Source organism: Palaemon carinicauda, chromosome 9 (genome assembly GCF_036898095.1).
Source record: "Palaemon carinicauda isolate YSFRI2023 chromosome 9, ASM3689809v2, whole genome shotgun sequence".
Lineage (NCBI taxonomy): Eukaryota > Metazoa > Arthropoda > Malacostraca > Decapoda > Palaemonidae > Palaemon > Palaemon carinicauda.
This window is the reverse complement of record NC_090733.1, coordinates 65,904,125-65,927,735: the sequence shown is the minus strand read 5'-3', so window position 1 is coordinate 65,927,735 and position 23,611 is coordinate 65,904,125. Positions and strand designations below refer to the sequence as shown.

The 23,611-nt window shown below is 39.7% G+C and overlaps 1 protein-coding gene across 1 annotated transcript in view; it reads left to right on the top strand.

Moving 5' to 3' along the window:
- Ptp69D (Protein tyrosine phosphatase 69D) overlaps nt 1-23,611 on the top strand; it is a 651,708-nt gene that overhangs the window by 89,320 nt on the left and 538,777 nt on the right. The window contains exon 3 of the mRNA XM_068380055.1: nt 19,656-19,876. Coding sequence (XP_068236156.1) covers nt 19,656-19,876 — 221 coding nt within the window. The remainder of the gene's footprint in view (nt 1-19,655; nt 19,877-23,611) is intronic.

Below are 23,611 nucleotides of genomic sequence, written 5' to 3'. Positions count from 1 at the left end.
AAAAGAAAATTTTAAATTTTGCAACAGGAAGGGAAGAGTTGTATAATTCTCCTTTTACTGAAAGAGACTTTGATTCTGTACTTGGTAATTTTAATGATGCAGCCCCTAGGCCTGATGGAATTCCATATGCAATTATTAAACATATATATTTTAATACAAGGTTATTTACCGTATTTCCCGTGTCATAAGACGCACCTTTTTTCACGAAAAATTACCCCTAAAAATCACCCTGCGTCTTAACACTAAGAAAAAGTTGTAGAGGGGAGTTTGACACACCTCAAACACCAAACTATTGACTTAAAAGCACTCAAACTCACTAGAGATAGAATATAAACCTACAATTATCATTCATATAATATAAATTCATTCATTTTTATATTGCACTTCATTTAATGAAGTACAGTAGCAAATTATTATTATTTTTTTTTTTTTGGTAATCAGCAGATGACTCGCTAATCCCCCTTCCACAAGTAAATATGCCAACTAGTGGTCTCGTAGCAGACAACACTGTGACATAGTTGTTTATTCAGTATATATCTATTTTCTCATATTTTGTTGATATATTGTAATAAAGAAACATATTGATAATGACTTTGTTGCCCACGTTCCGAAATGATACAAACTGACAGTTGCTGAATACGTCCTTGGAAAAAAAACTTCTGTTAGTTGAATGCAGTATTACCAAGTTAGCTGAAAAGTAATTAGACCCAGAATCACATAAACAGTAGCGAAAGTATTCCACCTAAAGGAATTTATAGATTTCTATAATCAATAACTACATTTTGTGTGAATATTTATAGGGTATATGAGGAATTTTGGAACTATCACTAGAATTTTACATCTTTACCAAAATTTTATAAAGAACCTTTGGCAACGCTGCTTTCATGTAAACAACACTTGAAACTCCAAGCACATGATTAAACGTGTAGTTGTGGTGGAAACTGCGACTGATTTAGTTGTTTCTTATAAGAATATGTAATAGAATTGGGATAATCGGCATATAGCTAATAAATATCAACTTGAACATTTCATAATACACCCAAATTAAGAAAAGTTACTGTGCCAGACAATAATCATGCAAGAGTCGCTGACCATGGATTTCTGCTAAGAAGTTTTTAAAATCCTCATTTTTTTTTTTCTAAAACTGCTTTCCTAATTTAAGGGTGCGTCTTACCACTTGTAGCGTCTTATCACACGGGAAATACGGTATTTTAAGCATTACTAATAGAATATGGCATGATCATAGTTATCCAAGTGTTTGGGAACTAGCCATTATTTTAGTCTTTTGAAAACCCGGTAAGGACAAATTTATATCGCAAACTATCGACCGATAGCATTGACATCTTGGTTATGTAAAATCATGGAGAAGATGGTCAATGCAAGACTGTTGCTGTACCTTGAAAAGGAGGGTATTTTATCATCTATTCAGCGTGGATTTAGAAAAATGCACTCTAGGCCGTATGTGTTGATACAACTTGAATCCTCTATTTGTGAAGCCTTTGCTTCCAAACAGCACCATGTGACAGTGTTTTTTTTACCTTGAAAAGGCATATGATACTACATGGAAATATGGTATACCTAAAACCATTCATGAATTTGGATTAAGAGGAGAGCTGCCACTGTTTATCCAATCATTTCTTTCACGTAAAGTTTTTCAAGTGAGAGTGGGGGAAACTCTATGAGAGAGTAAATGTCAGGAAGAGGGAGTTCATCAGGGTAGTATGTTGAGTGTAACACTGTTTGCACTAGCAATTAATGGGATGTTCTCTCAACGCTATTTGTGGAGGATCTCTCCATATCATTTGCTGGAGCTAGAATGGCAATGGTTGAGAGAAAACTTCAACTTGCAATAGACATAATTATTCAGTGGGGTGATATGAATGGGTTTAAGTTTTCAACAAGCAAAACTACTATTGTACATTTCTGTTGTATCCGGGGAGTAAATCCAGACCCAGATTATTATTATTATTATTATTATTATCCAAGCTACAACCCTAGTTGGAAAAGCAAGATGCTATAAGCCCAGGGGCTCCAACAGGGAAAAATAGCCCAGTGAGGAAAGGAAATAAGGAAATAAATAAATGAAGAGAACAAATTAACAATAAATCATTCTAAAATAAGTAACAACGTCAAAACAGACATGTCATATATAAACTATTAACAACATCAAAAACAAATATGTCATAAATAAACTATAAAAAGACTCATGTCCGCCTGGTCAACAAAAAAGCATTTGCTCCAACTTTGAACTTTTGAAGTTCTACTGATTCAACCACCCGATTAGGAAGATCATTCCACAACTTGGTAACAGCTGGAATAAAACTTCTAGAGTACTGCGTAGTATTGAGCCTCGTGATGGAGAAGGCCTGGCTATTAGAATTAACTGCCTGCCTAGTATTACGAACAGGATAGAATTGTCCAGGGAGATCTGAATGTAAAGGATGGTCAGAGTTATGAAAAATCTTATGCAACATGCATAATGAACTAATTGAACGACGGTGCCAGAGATTAATATCTAGATCAGGAATAAGAAATTTAATAGACCGTAAGTTTCTGTCCAACAAATTAAGATGAGAATCAGCAGCTGAAGACCAGACAGGAGAACAATACTCAAAACAAGGTAGAATGAAAGAATTAAAACACTTCTTCAGAATAGATTGATCACCAAAAATCTTGAAAGACTTTCTCAATAAGCCTATTTTTTTGTGCAATTGAAGAAGACACAGACCTTATATGTTTCTCAAAAGTAAATTTACTGTCGAGAATCACACCTAAAATTTTGAAAGAGTCATACATATTTAAAGAAACATTATCTATACTGAGATCCGGATGTTGAGGATCCACCGTCCTTGACCTACTTACAATCATACTTTGAGTTTTGTTAGGATTCAACTTCATACCCCATAATTTGCACCATGCACTAATTCTAGCTAAATCTGTATTAAGGGATTCACCAACCCTAGATCTACATTCAGGGGATGGAATTGATGCAAAGAGAGTAGCATCATCTGCATATGCAACAAACTTGTTTTCTAGGCCAAACCACCTGTCATGTGTATATAGTATGAAAAGTAATGGGCCAAGAACACTACCCTGTGGAACACCGGATATCACATTCCTATAATCACTATGGTGCCCATCAACAACAACTCTTTGAGATCTATTACTTAAAAAATCAATTATAATGCTAAGAAACGACCCACCCACTCCCAACTGTTTCAGTTTGAAAACAAGGGCCTCATGATTAACACAGTCAAAGGCAGCACTAAAATCAAGACCAATCATACGAACTTCCCGACCACAATCAAGGGATTTCTGTACAGCATTGGAGATTGTGAGAAGGGCATCACATGCTCCAAGGCCTTTACGAAAACCAAATTGCAAACTAGGGAGTAGATGATTACCTTCAGCAAACCTATTAAGACGTTTTGCCAGAAGACGTTCAAAAACTTTAGATAATATGGGAGTTATGGAAATTGGGCGGTAATCAGTGGGATTTGAGCTACCACAAACACATTTACATAGAGGAGTAACATTACCAATTCTCCAACTAGTGCTAAAAGCTCCTCTTCTTGCTAACTTGCACAAAATAACAGATAACTTTGGAGCTAAGAAATCTGCTGTCTTTATAAAAAACAATATATACAATAAAGGTCAATGGATCCCATGTGTAAGGTAAGCTAAATTTTTAGGATTGATTCTCGATTGCAGGTTGACATGGGTTCCACACTTGAAGGCGTTGAAGGCTAAATGTCTTGAGGCTCTGAATCTTTTAAAAGTATTATCCCATACATCACGGGGAGCAGACCATAAAGCTATTATAAAATAATAGAAGTCCTTCATTTTTTCCAAAATTAGTTATGGGTGGGAAATATACTCCTCAGCCACCCCAAGCCAATTAAAGATATTACATTCAATACATCATGCTGATATTAGATTGTCCACAGGAGCGTTTAGAACCTAGCCTATCCCAAGTCTCCTTGTTGATGCTGGAGAGTTACCTTTAGACCATTATCAAATGTCTTCTATTATTCGGTATTGGTTTAGGTGTCAGAGACTCTTTAGCCTTTCAGAATGCAAGCCTTGAGGGACTCAACATACTTTGATTTGCACCCAAGATCTCCTCAACTTTATGGCTTTCGGGCAAAACAATTATTAAAAAGTCTATATAATTAGAGGTAAGGTGCTTCTGTTTAAGATATCATCAACCCCTCCATGGAAATTACCAGAGATATCATTTTGTAGATATTTTATTTATGTAAAAAGAAAAACATGACTGAATTAGAAGCTAGGTCTCTTTTTGAGGAACACATTGAAGAACATAGGGAATCAACTTTTGTATATACCGATGGCTCCAAATCTGATGCTGGCGTTGGATTTGGAGTATATAGTAGTTATTTTAACTGTAGAGGTGCACTTCCTCCAATATCTTCCATATTTACTGCTGAATTATATGTCATACAAACTGCTATTGAGAAAGTAGCGTTAAAAGAGGAGGGCAATTTTACCATTTATAGTGATTCAAAAAGCATCCTCCAAGCTTTAGAAGGTTTTAATTCTTGTAACCCTTTAGTTTTAAAGATTTTAGAGTGGCTTTTAATTATTGGCCTAAAAGGTTTAACAGTTCGATTTTTCTGGGTTCCGGCATACGTAGGTGTGTCTGGATATGAAGAGGCAGATTCACCGGCAAAGAGTGCTGCAGCCGAGTTGCTACCAAGAAGGTATTCCATTCTTTGTAATGATATTTTACCAGCAATTAAGGATCTTATTTATAACAATTGGCAACAGCATTGGGATAGTTTAATTAAAAATAATATGAAAGAAATTGAGTTTGGTATATCCCCATGTAGATATAATGGGATGCCCCGAAAATGGGAGACTACTCTTTGTCGTCTCCGCATTGTTGACACTCGGATGACATATGAGTATCTGCTGGCTGGACAACACCAATGATGACTGTTTAATCCCCTTGACTGTGAGGTATTAGTTGACTGAATGCCCTACTTAAAGCACAGAAAGAAATAGATATCTGTTTGAGGCTCCGGGTGAAGATAACAGGTTCATCCTTGCCAAGATTCTTGGACGTGTCTTACAATGCTAGAGGCATTTTTAAATTTATATCAGAAGCAGGTCTTCCTAATGCTATTTAACTTTTATAATATATTTGCTTTTCTGGTCTTAATTGAATATTCTTGTAATCTTGATTTATAATAAACGATATTGGCATAAATTACCTTCGATGTCAGGATGCCAGAAAACTTCAAATCGATTAATCAATAAATCAAATCTGGGTGAAGTATTTCAAATAAAACTATTGAAATTATTATGCTAATTGGAAAATGATAGATCAAGTAATAATTGTTTCTTTTAGTAAATATGAAATATCCTTCGGTAGCATGCTGTCTTGATAACAAGGGAGCTATTTGATCTGGAAATTGAGGTTGAAGACAGACTATGCAGTGTTGATGAGGTGATTTGAATGTAAACAATGCATGAAATTATAATTCTCTATGCTTTTAACTATAAATACTACACTAAAATATGAATATTACATGCATTCTTATTGGATGTAGTTAAGTGAAACGCCAGTTTATTCAAAATCCGGTTTATTTCAAATATAACTGTAATTTTTTACCACAGCTATGTGTAGAGGTAAGTAGTGGCACGCAAAGCTCCCAGTATAAAGGAGCGCGGGCTATTTGAAATTATCGCCCAGCTTGAATTTATCGCAATTTTTATGAGTATTTATATTTATTAGGTATTACATTGTTCTTGGCCACGAAAAAACGAAACCGCAAAGAAAGAACCCGCGATAAATGATGGCCAACTGTAGTTATGATGTAAGGTGTATGCAGTGTCAAAATGATAACTAAGAATGCCTAAAGAGTAAAATTTGCATAGAAAATCAGCAGTTGAGAATATAATATGATGGCAACGTCTTATTTATATGGGCATTTATGATTTGTACTGTACATATTTCTGGATTTGATGGGTTGTGCTCACTACTACTTAATAAATAATCCTGAAATATAATGAATGTCTTCCTCAGTGATGAGGAAAATCGCAGCTAAAAGCTAATTCTTATGCTTACTTAACTATGATCGATAAATCTGTACAAAAAAATTTGAAGCCCGATTTTTCAAAATATTATTACTATTGTAATATCGAAAAATTTTGTGATTCAAACATAAAAAGATAGGCAATTTAATAACCTACAATCTGTTACTTTCACTTTTAGGAACGCTAAGAAAATTTCCCAAGTACAACTTTTATACGATAATATTCTCCTTCAAAAGGGTTTTAAATAAAAAGAATATTGATAGAGGAACAAAAATGTTGTATGAATTTGAAGTAATCCCATAATAACATTGTTTTAATGGGGCTGAGTCATTCCCCTTAAAGAGTTAGTAGTCTTACACAGTGCCTCTTGTTGCCCTGTGTCCTTGGATGGCGTTGATGCAAATTTTAAGAGGTTTACTTTCCACACTATATCTCTGCCCTTTTACAGCCGATTCACCAAGGTAACATTGCCTCTTTCATGGCCTGCTACCTTCAAAAGACATTTACCTTGGCTTTGGTAGCAACTGAAATCGTGGACTAAAGGAATTTTGGCATTCCTACAACATCCTTTCAGCTGTGGAGAATATTGCTGAAGTTTGATCAGATGTGAAGTAGACAAATATGAAGGGTGTTGGAAAATACTGTATCCTCAGTTTGTGAATAGCTTCCATGATTTTGAGGAGACAGTTGACTTTGTCACAAGAAGTGTCACCAAGACAGTTGTTGAACTTAGTAAGCAACTTATTTTGGAGGTGGATGCTGAGGATGTCACAGAGCTACTGGCATTTAATGGAGAGGAATTATCTGCCAAAGATCCATTCAGATTTGGAAATAGATAATTGAAGAAGATGAGGAAGGCATACCAACCTCAGAGCCCAAGAGATTCACAATCAAGAACAAATCAGAAAATTTTACACGGATACAAAGGTTGGTTAAGTTTTTATCGAGGATCCAAGTACTCAAAAGTACAAGATACAGTGGAACCTCTACATACGATCTTATTTCATTCCGGGAACTGCTTCGTATGTAAAAACAATCGTATGTTGGGGCAAATATTCCCATAAGAATACGTTGTAATTTGTATAATTCGTTCCACAGCCCAAAAACCTATGATAACTCCTTAATAAATTACTACACATAATTACACATAACAATAATACAATTGCATTATATAAGAAAGATGTAGAAAAGAATAATTATTAAGAAATAATGAATAAAAAAGGGGTTTTTATTGTCACTTTACCTTAGAGACAGGCCAACGCAGGTGTAGGAATTACTACACAGGAGGAGACGGACGGTCGGCGAGGAGGTAGAGATGATGACTGCGATAACGTACCGTAACTTACTCTAAGTTACACTACGTGAAATTTAACCTAACTTAGCTTATTTTTTTTTTTTATATATTTTATATTTTTTTTTACATTTTTTTTCTTTTTGATTTTTAATTGTCATCACTTTCGCTCAATTCAATCTTAGTTTTCTTTGCTTCACTTTCTTTCTCTTCATCATGATCACTAGACCGCTTTGTAGATTTTTTTAAAGAAACTATCGAGAGAAAGTTGCTTGGTACAGCTTTTCAGAATTTTTCTGAAATGGGTTAAACAGACATCGAATTGCAAAACTACACGGCAAACCTGAAGTTTGTGTGGGTGATACTTAAAAATTAAATCAACCACGTGTTGATGGTATACTAACATCTCTTTTATTTCAGCCGAACTTGAGATGTGCTTTACCTCCTTGATGTCGTCCGACTCATTCAACTGCATTTGGAACTTATCATGCTGCATGGCATGCAGCTCCTTGAGTTCTTCGGTGGTGAGCTCTTCATGATGCTCCTCGACGAGTTCAGTGATGTCATCTTCATCGACCTCTAGACCCATGGACTTGCCAAGGGATACAATCTCTTCTACGTCTTCCTCTACGGCAAGCACAGGTTCAGGCTTGGGGCTAAAACCTTCAAAATGTCGGGGAGAAATAGCATCAGGCCAAAGCCGCCTCCAAGTTGAATTCAGTGTTTGTAGAGTTACTCCCTCCCAAGCCTGATCTATGATCTTCAAGCAGTGCACGATAATGAAATGGCTCCTCCAAAATTCACACAAAGTTAAGTTGGTGCTTTGCGTGACATTAAAGCACTGGTTAAATAAGTTCTTGGTGTAGAGCTTCTTAAAATTAGAGACGACTTGCTGATCCATGGGCTGGAGGATAGGGGTGGTTGTTCGGTGGAAGATACAGCACTCTGATGAACTTGAACTGGTCGATGATATCATCTTCGAGACCTGGGGGGTGAGTGGGAGCATTATCCAAGCAAAGCAAGCACTTTGAAGGCAAATTCGTCTCCTGAAGGTACTTCTTGACAGCAGGGCCGAAAACTTGGTTTACCCAATTCAACAAAGAAATGCCTAGTAACCCAAGCCTTAGAATTAGCATGTCAGGAAACATGCAGCATGTCCTTATTGACTCTATGTACCTTAAATGCCCTAGTGTTTTTGGAATGATAAATCAATAACGGCTTATTTGGGCTCGGCCATGTCATCCTGATGGAAGGTTCCTTTAGGTAGCTTTCTAAGGGATATTTTCTACAGTGATACTCCCAGAGAATTAACCATAGGTCTCCAGAATTCTAACTCCTGGCGCGAGTATCCTTAATATAGCTTTAAGGATATCACATAATATCAGGGGACGTATTTTTTGATACGACACATAGCAATCTTCACCCCGAATAGATTTAACTCTTTGAGGGGGAAGAGTGGCGAACGAAAGGGGAACCGTTATCAAGGTATCGGGTGGACCTCCTCTCCGTACTACTACGGCTCATCATTGCTTTAATCTGTAGCATTTAAGCTAAGTGCGCTCCCACGCTATTCCCGGTGTTTGTTACGGATTTTGGAATATTATCATGCAATCTCCAACATATTCATCTTCTGGAAAGTTGAGTATCTAATCTTTCCTGTGTATAATTTTAAGGCTCCCTTCTCACAGTTAAATTCGTATAATTTAAGTGTGTTTCGTTGAGCGTAGCCGACACTGGAAGCGGCCATTTTGAGACCGCTGTCACTCGTCATAAATACATTTTATTTAGTCAGTAATGCGACACTCCCGGTATTTAGCTATAAAAAAAAATTTTCTAGCGAGTTAAGCAAATTATACTAGTGAAGATATTGCCTACTATTTAATTATTCCTCTTCCGATATGTAACTTTACTTTTCGTATACACCGTGGATCCCGGTGGTACCAACCTTGGCCGTGGTCCCCACCGGAGTTAGGCTCATTATGTATACGTTAGTAAAGTAATTCCCACTGTTTAACCACACCATATCGTTCCTTATTAATTCGGATGGGGACATGCATCCCTTAGAATTTATGGATAAGGTTCGATATTTTTCTCTTTTAGAGAAAAGAGGCTAAACCCTTCCTCCCTCCCTGAGCCGCCGCCATTACAGGCGGCAACCCCTATCTTTCGTTATCGCCGTCGAGTAGTAAACTCCGGCTTGACTTAGCCTTACACCGTCTGTCTTCTTTCCGCCAAGTATCCCGTCTCTGAAGTAAGGTGGTAGCTCAGGGTGTACTGTCTTGCAGCCGACAATGTCGCTGACAGGGGAATCTTTGTTCCTCTGCCGACCACGACGTCATCGGCACAGGAAGCCATGCTACCTTAGTTTACAGCCGAAAGTAGGCAGCATACCTGCCGCCGCCTTTCTCCCCTGTGAACTATAAGACCCTTTCCCCTCCCCCCTCTGTCCTTTAGTGTTGGCCTAGCCGTCACAACATTCTTTCGCCGGTATTGCGTTGCCGGCCGGGACCCTACCAGCGGAGGTTAGGTTGCCGCCTCGGCCACTTCCTCCTTATGTCCTTCCTTCACCGGAGGTGAATGCCCTAGGGGAAAGACTGAGCCGACCCTAACGACTGCCGGTGGGAAACCTAATATACTGTTGAGAATTCTTCAGCCTTCTCTTGGCCTGCCATCCACAAACCTTGCAATCGGCAGTACAGCCGGCGGCAAAAGTTGTGGATGGATGGAAGCTAGAATCAGATGCATTAGAACTCTCATTTTGGCAAGGAGACAGTAGGCGACAGTAGCCCTCCTACATTTCCAATTATTGTGCTAAACCATGATAATAGGAGATCCTTCTTTCCATTCTTTCTCTCTCTCTATTAGTTAGTGCCGCCAGTTACTAGCTAACCCCGGTAGTATACCGGTAAAACTACAGTTTACAATAATACAGTAGTTGGTAAAACTACAGTATACAATAATACAGTAGTTGGTAAAACTACAGTATACAACAATACAGTAGTTGGTAAAACTACAGTATACAACAATACAGTAGTTGGTAAAACTACAGTATACAAAAATACAGTAGTACAAGTATTTCTAACATACTCTGTGTATCCTATCACAGTCTATTGTTGGGGCCGCATAACATGTTGAGGTTGAAGTAATCCCTCAACATCCTGATGAATCCTTTGATCATCGGAACACACATAAACACCGTTCAGTATTACTAGTCTACAGGTGGAGAAGTTAGTATAAATATTCACTAACTACGGCTCTACGGACGGGAGTTGTTCCACCTTGTATTCTCCCTTATAGGGAATTTAAATATTAATATTGACGGAGGTCTCAGCGATTGCCTGTGAGAGGAAACACAGATATGCGTCTTTCCTATTTCCTTTCTAGCTTACTATCCTAAGCTATTAAATATAATAGTAAGTATTACTATTAAAAGTATGCATTTATATCAATGATATAAACAACTGTATACTCATTTCACCTTTTTTCTTTACAGGAGGAGCCAATGGTGACGTGTGCAGTTGTGTTCTGCAACCACAAGAGTAAGGACTTTTGTGGACATACGATGTTCAGGTCTCATGCCCCCTGCGGCATCGTATCTGGATCCTGAGATACTGAGACCCGAAGGGTTGGTCCAAATGCTCGACCTTGCTGACCCACTGCTTTGGAGAAGATATCCCTTCCACCACGGAGGCAAGGGATACAGTAAGGGAAACCCTTCGTAGGTGGGTAAGAGGGTTCCAGAAGTACTCTCCGGGACCTTACCTACCTAATGAATCTCTTAGGTGCCTTCTGTTCCCTAAGGCGCAATCCAGTGCGGTAGTGCCCCAGGAACAGGTCCAGCCTCCCTTCATTCAACTGAAAATGGATGTGGACATCAATATCAATAAGGCACTTGAAGGCATGGACATCCATCAAGAACGGATGTCGCATGTGTCCACTGACACCGAACAGGACCTATTGCAAGAAGGCCCTGAAGAAGTGGTTCAACCACCAACGGAGGAAGAAGGATCCGTTTCGACGGTGACTGTGGACCTTCAGTTCACTGTGACGGCATATCAACCTATGCCGTCAACCTCTTCAGCCCCAACTCCCCGACTGACTACACAAGTCGACAGGAGCGAGGCGCTCCTAGAGTCGATCCAGCAGTTGTTGGCAGTGTTCCAGAAGGAGCAAGAAGAGATAAAGCAAGATCTCAGAGACGAAGAGAGAGGTACAAGAAGGGAAATGGCCCTGGCACTTCCAGGGGCTCTGCTAAGCCCCTTAAAGTATCTGACCTCCCTCACTGCTCCGAAACCAACCCCTGGAGGTATATAGAGCACATGCCCATGATGAATGGGAAGCTTTATATCTCCGAGAAATTGGGGGCCAAACCCCTTGAAGATCTTCAATTCTGGCCCAACTTTTCAGCGTACCCAAATTACTACGTGAGACTGCGAGATGAACCTGCATCCTGCGAGGAGTCGGTACCCAAGGAAGTCATTGTCTTCGAACATGACAAAGCTCAAGCCATCCTGACCAAGACCCTGAAAGAGCCGGATATACCAACTCAAGTCTCGGCATTGAACAAGAAGCACCAACCTTCATTGCTCCTTCCTCCAGAGCTTTCCCCTTTTCGGTGAAAGCCCTTGACTTTGTCATGGAAGCAGTCGAAGAGGGCAAACCCTTCCCAGTTCTAGAGGAATGAAAACTATTATCTCTAGCCATGCCCACCTGCGAGGAGAAGTGGAAAGAGGTACATCTAACCTTCTCCGTCTCGAAGTTGGATCCTGAGATAGCAGGCCAGCAGTTTAATGAGAACCTTCCAAAGTTGCCAGACCATCTTTTGAGAAGGGAACAGGAGACGAAAGAAAGACTTGCCGCTTCCTTGTCTCATCAGAACTGCTTGGAATTGTGTGCAGGCCTAACTAATGTCCCAGACATGTACATGGTCTTAGCTAAGTCCCACATGGGTACATTTGTGAAGGACTTATATGCCTTTGTCAGGTCAAGGAGGACCTGTAGAGAGCATGTGTTTGCTGCAGCAATGGTAAAACACGAACCCAGAAAGCTGATCTCATCATGCATCTGGGGCAGACACCTTTTCCCACAAGATTTGGTCCAAGAAGTCATTGCCAAAGCCGCCACGGAGAATAGGAACCTTCTCCAAAAGTGGGGCATGTCTTCAAAAAGGAAATGTTCCTCAGACAGTGGTCCCCAGCCTAAGAACAGAAAGGCAAAGAGACCACGTACAACCTCCGGCCGTGACCATGGCCACAGTGCCTCAAATGGTAGCCCAGCCACAAACCACCTTCCAGATGGTTCCTCAGCATCTGTTGGCTCAGTCACCTGTCTTTAACCCAGGTTTTGAGAGGCACACGACCACCTTTCAGCCCTACAAAAGTAAAGGCCCAAAAAGATTATCCTCCGGAAATCCCCTAAGGGGTAGAGGAGGACGCGGTCACGGAAACAAGTCCTCAGGAACCTCTAAACAATGAGAAGTTCCAGGTAGGAGGCAGATATTTACACTTTCGGGATTGTTGGACCTTCGATCCCTGGGCCCACAGCCTAATCACGAATGGACTTGGTTGGAAATGGAACAAAAATCCACCCCCTTTTCCAGAATTCTTCCAACACTCCACCCCCTTGTTGGAAGAATATATCTCAAAACTCTTGAACAAGAAGGTAATAAGAAAAGCGAAGTCCATCAAATTCCAAGGAAGGCTGTTTCGTGTTCCCAAGAAAGACTCGGACAAGCTCAGAGTCATTCTAGACTTGTCTCCACTCGACAACTTCATCGAGAACAACAAGTTCCGGATGCTTACCTTGCAACACATAAGGACCCTTTTACCAAAAGGGGCATACATAGTCTCTCGCCATTTTGCGGCTCAAGTTTCGCTGCCTCAGTGCATCGCGGATTTTCAAAAATACTCATCAAAAATTAGAAAAAATGGTGCGAAAGTTATGCGGGCGCATGCAGAAGGGAGGGAGAGTACAGTAGGACATCAGGTATCAATACGGAGATGGCGCGCAACTCAAAATCCACCTCTCTGATTCGCTGGCCATCTCGGCTCCAGAATCTCGCAAGCTCATTGGGCGAGTCGCCGAGACGCTTTACCTAGCATCTCTCCCTGCCGTGAGCCCCGCGAAGGCAGACCGCATTCATTGTTCCTTCTCGCTTCGCTTGTGTTGCTTAGTCTTGCCATGTGGAACTTTTAGCATTTTTCTTGTGCTTTTTATTGTAAAATAGTGCTTGTGACGCCCTTGAAAATGGCTCCTAAACGTCCTCTACCCACTACATCCTCTAGTGAATCCAAGAAGAAGAGAGAAAAGATGACGGTGAACAAAAAAGTGAAATTATTGGACATGCTTAAGGCAGGCAGTAGCTAGGCTTCTGTTGCCCGCATTTACGGAGTGAATGAATCGACGGTTCGCTACATAAAAGAAGATGAAATGAAAATACGTAAAACTGCCTCAATAACGTTCTCCAAGGACACTAAAAGCGATGACTCCTCGTAATAAGACGATTGTGCAAATGGAGATTGCATTGTCAATTTGGATATCGGACTGTTGGGAAAAGAAGGTTAGTCTCGATACCAACATGATTCGAACCAAAACGAAAACCCTGTATGATAGCCTCGTTCCTGAAGGAAAATCGAACGAAGACGACGAAGGTGATGATGACGACGAAGATGATGATCCTGCCCCACGAGAAAAATGTGGTTTTGTTGCCAGCAAGGGCTGGTTCGAGAAATTCAAGAGGAGGTTTGGCCTTCGCAGCGTTCTTTTGTATGGGGAGGCCACCTCGGCAGACCAAGAGGCAGCTCTTCGTTACATCGAGGACGAGTTCCAGAAATTAATTAATAAAGGTGGCTATCTCCTGGAGCAGGTGTTCAATATGGATGAGACTGGCCTCTTCTGGAAGAGTATGCCGTCCTGGACGTTCCTTTACAAGGACGAAGTCAAGAAGCCAGAGTTCAAGGCCCACAAAGATCGCGTCACTTTCCTCATGTGCGGGAATACCGCTGGCTTCATGCTCAAGCCCGGCATAATTTACAAGTCATTGAATCCTCGGGCTTTGAAAAACAAAAACAAAGCCTAGCTGCCCGTCTACTGGATGAGTAATAAAAATGCATGGATAACCAAAGCCCTCACACTCGACTGGTTCGTGAACTGCTTTATCCCGCAGGTGAAGCTGTACCTCGCGGAGAATGGGCTGCCCTCTAAGGTCCTCCTCTTGATGGACTGTGCAGGACGACATGCAATGGATCTGCATTATGACGGTGTCCAAGTGGAGTTCCTACCCCCCAACACCACTTCCCTCATACAACCAATGGATCAGGGGGTCATTCTGACCTTGAAGGCCCTCTACACGAGGTCCACAATGGAAGGCCTCATCTCCTCCATCGACGAAGGCGACGAGGACTTCAGCCTCAAGAGATATTGGCGGGAATATTACATTGCAACGTGCCTGGCCAACATTCAGAAAGCTCTTAATGAGATGAAAGAGCAAACATTGAATGCAAGTTTGAGAAAATTGTGGCCAGACCTTGTTCATGACTATGAGGGATTTACGCCAGACGAAGTTCACCACTCCACCGTAGATAAGGTTGTGAGGCTGGCACGGTTAGTAACTAACGAAGGTTTCTCTGACATGACGATGGATGACGTCAACTCACTGATCGAGTGCCACTCGGAGCCCCTAACCGACAATGACCTTGTCGAAATGACAAGATCAGTGAGTGAGGAGGAAGAAGAGGCAGCCGATGTCGGCGACGACAACGAAGCTGAAGAATGTGGCCTTACCTTGGACAACCTGCAAGAGCTCTGCAACAAAGAGCGCAGGAAATTGACGATGTGGTCAGAGCCATTGAATTTAGTAACCGTATTGACGGTGTAATGGCATTGTACTCAGATGAAAAAACGTCAACAACTTCCCATCATGATGTTCCTAGTGCGCCGAAAACCTTCTGCAGAAGCATCAGCTACTCCTGTTGCCTCTCCGGCTTCCTACCGAGCCACTACGCCGCCTCCTGCAGTTTTTCCAGCTCTATCGGAAGCTGTCGTTGACCATCCACCGCCTCTATCAATTGACAATGAGGCGTCACCTTAGGAGCAGTAAAGCTCTCATTAACCTGTGCAATAAATCATCTTCATCACCTCCATCATACTTCACAGGTGTTTTATCGTCATTTATCAAGATCATCGTCATTGTTAGAGGAGAGTTACGTATCTGGTTATAAGAATAAAAGAGTTCTAAAAACATATCTACAGTATATATATACGTACACTATTCATATCTACATATGTATGTACATGTACAATTACACTCTATCTATATTATTTATATATTTATGTATAAATGTAAATGTACATACAGTATACGTAATGTATTAAATACTATATTTATATTACAGTATTTATACAGTACAGTACTTTATTTTATGTACAGTATATAATTTATACAGTGGAACCTCTACATACGAATTTAATCCGTTCCAGAACCAACTTCGGATGTAGAAATTGTTCGGATGTCGAAACGAATTTTCCCATAAGAATACATTGAAATAGGATTAATCTGTGGTTGAGCCCAAAAACCTATGATAACTTCTTAATAAACCACTACACATAAGTTTCCCATGAGAATAATGAACACTAAATTAGATAATAGACATGTAAATAAGAAGAATAGACATGTAAATAAGAAGAATTAGCAAAAAATGATAAATAAGAAACGGGTTTTTAGCGTCACTTTACCTTAGAAACTCCAGCGCAGGTGTTGTTCGTCTTCGCTACGCAGAGAGGAGAGAGGAGACGGACGGACGGCGAGGAGGTAGAGAGGTTAACTACGATAAACGTAACACTACCGTAACTTATTCTAACTTACACTAAGTGAACTTTAACATAACTTAGCTTATTTTTTTTTTTTTTTATATTTTATATTTTTTTTTTACATTTTCTTTTTTTCTTTTTGATGATTACGTAATTTTAATCACTATCACTTACATTTAAAATTGACTGAATTTCTTTTGCTTCACTCTTTTCCGTTTTCTGTGTTTCACTTTCTTCCTCTTCACTCTTTGCCGTTTTCTTCGGTTCACTTACATCCTCTTCATCGCGAGTTCGCTTCGCAGTTTTTTTAAAGAAAGCATCGATAGATAATTGCTTCGTACGGCTTTTCAGAATGTTTCGAAAGTGCGTTAGGCAAACATCATCGAATTGAGAAACTACACGACAAACCTGCAATTTCTTTGGATGGTATTTGTCGATGAAGTCGACCACGTCTTGATATTTTCCTAACACATGTTCTACCTCCTCGCTCTCTTCCTCGTCATCACTCATGTGCTCCGACATAGCATGGAGTTCCTTGAGCTCATCCGTCGTCAGTTCGTCGTGATGTTCGGCGACGAGTTCCGTAACGTCATCTGCGTTGACCTCCAGACCCATGGACTTGCCAAGGGAGACGATTTCCTCTACGGCTTCCGCTGCACCGACCACGGGATCAGGTTCGGGGTCAAAACCCTCGAAATCTCGGGGAGAAACTGCATCAGGCCACAGCTTCTTCCATGCAGAATTGAGGGTCCGTCGAGTTAATCCCACCCAAGCCTGATCAATGATCTTTAAGCAGTGCACGATATTGAAGTGGCCCCTCCAAAATTCACGCAAAGTTAAGTTGGTGCTTTGCGTGACATTAAAGCACTGCTTGAATAAGTGCTTGGTGTACAGCTTCTTAAAATTAGAGATGACTTGCTGGTCCATGGGCTGGAGGATAGAGGTGGTATTTGGTGGAAGATACAGCACCTTTATGAACTTGAATTCATCGAAGATATCATCTTCAACTCCGGGGGGGTGAGCGGGTGCATTGTCAAGGCATAGCAGGCACTTTAAAGGCAATTTCTGCTCATGAAGATACTTCTTCACAGAAGGACCGAAAACTTGGTTTACCCATTGCACAAAGAATTGCCTAGTGACCCAGGCCTTCGAGTTGGATCGCCAGAAAACATGAAGCTGATCCTTATCGACGTTGTGTGCTTTAAAGGCCCTAGGGTTCTCCGAATGGTAAACAAGCAAGGGCTTGACTTTAAAGTCCCCGCTAGCGTTGGCACATAGAGCAAGAGTCAACCGATCCTTCATTGGCTTATGCCCAGGCAATTTCTTCTCATCGGCAGTGATGTAGGTTCGACTCGGCATCTTCTTCCAAAACAGCCCGGTTTCATCACAATTGAACACGTGCTGCTCTACGTAGCCTTAACAAAGTCAGCTGCAGCCTTTGTGTCCGCACTAGCAGCCTCTCCGTGGCGAACAACTGAATGAATCCCGGACCGTTTCTTAAATTTCTCGAACCAGCTATGAGATGCCTTGAAATCATCTGAGGAAGGCTCGGTTGAACTCTCCCCAGCATCACCCCCAGAGCTCTCCTCCTTCAAGTCCGTAAAGATGGCGTGCGCCTTCTCGCAGATAACGGTTTCGGTGATGGTGTCGCCAACGATCTCTCTATCCTTAATCCACACTAGTAGAAGTCGTTCCATCTCTTCTATGATAGGGGTACGGCGTTTGGAAATTATAGTGATCCCCTTAGAAGGTTTCACTGCTTTAATAGCTTCCTTCTGTTTAAGGATTGTTGAGATCGTCGACATATTACGGCCATACTGTTTAGCAAGTTCACTCACGCGGATGCCACGCTCATGTTTTTCAATAATTTCCTGCTTAATTTCTATAGAAAGCATTTCCTTCTTCCTTTTCTCACCACTACCACTACCACTGCCAAAACTAAGCCTTTTTGGACCCATGATTTACGTAAATTATCGTTAATGGATGCACGTAAAAAATCACGATTAAATCACAGTTAATATTAGAACGCACAGAGCACAACCGCAAGAAGCCGACGAGAACAGAGGACTGACCCAAGCCGCGCTAATTGAGCGTCCCTCCGAGGTCGATGTGCTGCCTTCTATCGGCAGAAATAAAAAACACTTCAGGCGCTATGAGCACCGACTACGCGTACGAGTATTGTTTACTTTGGGTGTCGAAAAAAACATTCGGGTGTAGAGTCGGAACGTGTTCGAATTGTACTTCGCGTGTCGAAAAATTCGGATACAACCGGTACGACGAAAATTGCTACTTCGTGTGTCGAAATAAAATTCGGGTGTAGAGTAAAAAATTTGCTCGAATTTTACTTCGGATGTTGGAAAATTCGGATGTAGATACGTTCGGATGTAGAGGTTCCACTGTATTATCAATATTTATTTACATGATTCTTTAATGTTCTAATGATAACATATGCATTTATAGGGTTAATATACACTTATTATTATATATACATGTTCATGTACACACAAAAAATGTACGTATTCCAAAAATAGGGATGGAACCTACTTCACGGTATTTCACCTATTGCGGTCGGTTCTGGTCCCCATTAACCGCGATATATGAGGGATTACTGTAATTAGCAGGTGAAGACCACACAGGAGAACAATACTCGAAACAAGGTAGAATAAAAAAATTAAAACACTTCTTCAGAATAGATTGATCACCAAAAATCTTAAAAGACTTATTCAATAAGCCTATGTTTTGTGCAGTTGAAGAAGACACATAGGTAATGTTTCTCAAAAGTAAATTTGAAGTCGAGAATCATACCTAACATCTCAAGAGCCATACAGAGTTAAAAAAAAAAAAAACCATTACCATTGCTGAGGTCTGGATGTAGAAGAGCTACTATCCTTGGTCTACTTAAATCATACTTTGAGTTTTGTTAGGATTCAACATCTTACCCCAAGATTTGCACCATGCACTAGTTTTAGCTAGATCTCTATTAACGTACTCAGCAAACACAGATCTACCTTAAGGAGATGGAATTGATGCTGAGTATGATTATAAGAATATCTTGATAAAAACATGCCAGATTAGCATGGGTTGTATATTTAATGCTTCTTGTTGGATTTTATGTAATTGTGGTACAGTAGGTTACCAAAACCCTTTCAGTAATCCATATTCATTAATGAAGCAATATTGCGTGCCACTTTTCAGTGCTTATTTGAACAAAATTATTATATGACATTTTACTCAACCTTATATGGTATTTTGAATTCATGTTATTTTTTTAAAGAATTTTAATATGATATGTAGTATCATTTATCTTTCTAGTTCTTTTATAAATTTCATTTGCATCTTCTTTTGCAGTCAGGTGTACTTATTTAATTGGAAAGTTGAAAATTCCCTATTCCCTCTAACCTTTAATATCATTCTTGTATATTTTTGTATGATATTGTTATCAATATTGGAGACAAACAGAGTATCTCATTTCTATTGATAATTTATTTAATTTCAGAGCCAAAATTTATTCCAAAGGCATCACCACGGGGGTCTACACTTGACTCATTCACAGTAGGATGGACTGAGCCCAGTGAAGGTGCTGAGGAGTATGTAGGGTATTACATGCTTTCTCTAACTGATCCAGCCACTGGTGACTCTCAACAGGCCATAAAAGAAGCTCCTGCATCTGATCACATGTTTACAGGTCTCAAACCAGCTACTCAATATGAATTTAAAGTAAGTTTTGTCCTATATTAATTGTTTACTATAACTTCATTAGTTATAAGTTCAAATATTTCCATGTTGGAATTATCAGTTACACTTACCTGTTGTACCAGGAATAAAAACATCCCATCTACTCATACCCAGATTTTTATATGATGCTTTACATTACTTTTTATTGTTATACACCATATGACTGATCACAGCATCTCCACAGTGTGGTGGTTTTCTACCCTGCCAACCTTTGTTTGATTTCTTGCTTGTTTTTGTACTTATTTCTATGAACCCTTGTGATGTTCATATTACTATTACTCTAAAAGGTAAGGTTTAATCAACATTTACCTGTGAAGTTTTTAGAAATTTTTCAATTTTCTCTTTTCAATAAACACCAATCCAGTCTCCTTTTCTCCCTCTTTAGCAAAGCCACAGAGGAAGAGATAAAAGATAGAAAATTTCATCAAAGTTGCACAATTAAGTTAGTTAGAAACAAAATGGAAAACTTCAGGGCAATGATAGCTGGTGAGGAACTGGATGTCATAGGCATTACCGAGACCTGGATTCAAGAAAAAAACGAAGGATTTTATTGTAGAATAGGAAATCCCAGATTTCAAGCTTTTCAACAAGGATCGGCCTACCAAAAAACATGGAGGAGTAATGCTCTATGTTAAAAATCACTTAAACTACATAGAAATTAAATTAGAAACCAAATGTGAAGTGACCAGTGCAAATATTAACACCATAGGAAAAGACATGTCCATACTAGTAATAAGCAGACCACCACATCAAACACAAGAACAGGGTGAAGAGCTGCATAGACAACTTGACAAGAAGTTAACAATAAGTTAGCTGCCCTAATGGAAGACTTCAATGCAGCAGTAAACTGCAACACTATGAATTCTACATCAAATACGCTACTAGAATTTGTCAACAATGAATTCCTCCATCTGTGGGTTGATAAACAAACCATGGGAAACAACATACTAGATATTGTGCTAACAACAGAAGAAAATTTACTATCGAGTGTTTCAGTAGGCAAAAATATTGGCATAAGTGACCACAAATTAGTTAGGTTTCACGTAAATACTCCTCAGCTAAAAGAAAGGGAAATTATAAAAAAGTTAGACTACAAATTTAGTAACTGGATAAAACTGAAAGAATACACAAAGAATTTAGAATGCGACGAAACAGGGAACATAGATACACAATTGGACTCCTTTGTAGAAATAATTTATATAAAGAAAAAATGTCCAAATGGAACTCCAGAACCTAAGTGGTTCAACAGAGAAATAGCCCATGCAATAAGTAGTAAAGACAGGAAACATAAATCAATGGGTCGTCAGCCTTCAATTCATGAAATTTCCGAGCACAAGAAGTTAAGTCGAAAAGTAGATAAACTAGTTAGAAAGGCCAAGATCAATGAAGAGAAAAGAGTGGCCTAGCTAGTAAAGAAAACCCAAAAGAATTTTTTGCATAGGTAAACTGTAGAAAACCAATCAAAAACAACATAAGTCCATTAAGAGACTCAGAGGGTAATCTAATAACAAGTCATTTGGAAAGAGCTGAACTGATGAATGGATATTTCACAGCTGTATTCACTAGGGAAGAATCCACGATTCTCCCCGAACCAGCTATCAAATATGGAGGGCGTAACTATTAAACAGAATCCTTTTTACAATGGATGATGTCAAAAAGAAAATAAAGGGACTCAGTAAATCTAAGGCACCAGGTCCAGATGATATTCATCCAAGAGAGATTTTAGAACTAGAAGAGATAACTCCACACTTTTACGAAATGTTCTGAAAGACAGCAAACGACAGAAAGGCACCGCAAGGATGGAATTTTGGAAATGTGCCTCCAATCTACAAGAAGTGACCAAAAGAAGAAACTGGCAACTACAGACCAGTATGTCTAACTTCGGTAGATTCAATAGTAGAACATGGAAAAAAAAAAACAATCTTTTGATATACAGCCAACATGGTTTTAGATAAAAAGATCATGTGTGACAAGTCTTGAATTTTTTCGACATGTTTAGCATTTATGACAAAAGCAAGGTAATAGACACCATATGCCTAGACTTTCAAAAGGGTTTTGACAAAGTTCCTCATAAAAAAACATTGACAAGCCAGCTGAATGGATTGAAGATTGGCTAACAAACAGAAAACAGAGAGTTGTAATCAATGGAGAAGCTTCAGAGTGGGCAACTGTTGCAAGAGGAGTACCTCAAGGACCCATCATTGGACCATTGTTATTTCTGATCTACATTAACGACATAGATTTAGGATTAAGTTGTAGAATAGCTAAATTTGCCGATGATACTAAATTAGTCATAAATGCTGTGAACTTAGAAGACTTAGAAGCCTTAAGAGATGATCTAATTAAGCTAGGTGTATTGTCCAGAAAATGGCAAATGCCTTACAACTGTGGGAAATGTAAAGTCATGCACATAGGTTATAGTAACCCTCAGTCAGATTACTCACTGATGTGCAATGAAATAGAAAGTATGGACCTGAAGGAAGATCTTAGTAATAGCATCAGGAAGGATTTGAAGTTCATCAAACAGAGCATAAGAACTAAAAAGAAAGCACAGAAACTAATAGGGTACATAAAAGAGACAATTTTAATACAGAAACAGACACTGAACTACAGCTGTACACATCCATAGTAATACCCCATCTAGAATACGGAGTCCAGTTCTGGACTCCAAGTATTCAGAAGGATATAGAGTGGAAGCAGTACAAGTTAGGGTCACCTAACAAGTTCCAACACTAAGGCAATTTGGATATAGACGGAGAATGGAACGTTTAAACTTACAGTTTTTGATCTGCAAACTTGACGACTAAGGGGATTGTTAATAGAGGCATTCAAAATTCTTGAAAGAATAACAAGTGTAGATTTCAACAGTTTATTCACGCTTAGCATAAATCATTCCAGAGGAAACAAAGACAAACTGGAATTGAAAAAGTACAACACCAATCAATGTGGCAATTTTTTTATACATACAAAATTGCAAATACATGGAATAGACTTCCAGCAGATTTAGTAAACAATAACACTGTAAATGAGTTTAGGAATAAGTTAGACAAGATCATAAGAACTCTCTAAATGCTTAAACTAAATTGTTTTACCAAAGAGCAAATGGAGTCTCTGCGGATGGACTGAAAAGTCTTCGAGACATTCGAAAATCCTTGGGCTCGGCCATCTTTGGTGGTCCAATGCCAGGTTGTATTTTTTGAATATGCGATCAGGTCATTTACGATGTGATAGTCTTATTGCTGAAGCCATCTCCTCTTAGCAATTACGCCAGCCTCGCTGCCTTGTATACTACTGAGTGGTAGACTTCGTCAGAAGAGAATCCTTTACTGTCGTTGAGCACTCTTGGCCCTAATTTCAACAAGCATTTAGTGTTTCGTTCTACTGAATATTTTGGAGAAACATTGAAATGGTGTACCCATGCCAGTACTTCAATGAGGAGCTATCATCAGAGTCCATAGCCTCGACCAGGTGTTGCAGGGAGCTCCATTATAGAGGTGCTTAAAGCACGAATAATGCCTTGATCCACGAGCTGAATCAACGATATCGTGTCCATTGTTAAGTATTCAACCTGTGTACGCCCTCATATGACCGGTCGATCTCATGGCCTCTAGCATTGTTCATTAGGAGAAGCACTTTTAAGATCAAGGCCTATTTAGGTAAAATAAAGCTTGACTTTAGGATGAAGCACTGGTGAAACTAATGTTGGTTCTTTCATTA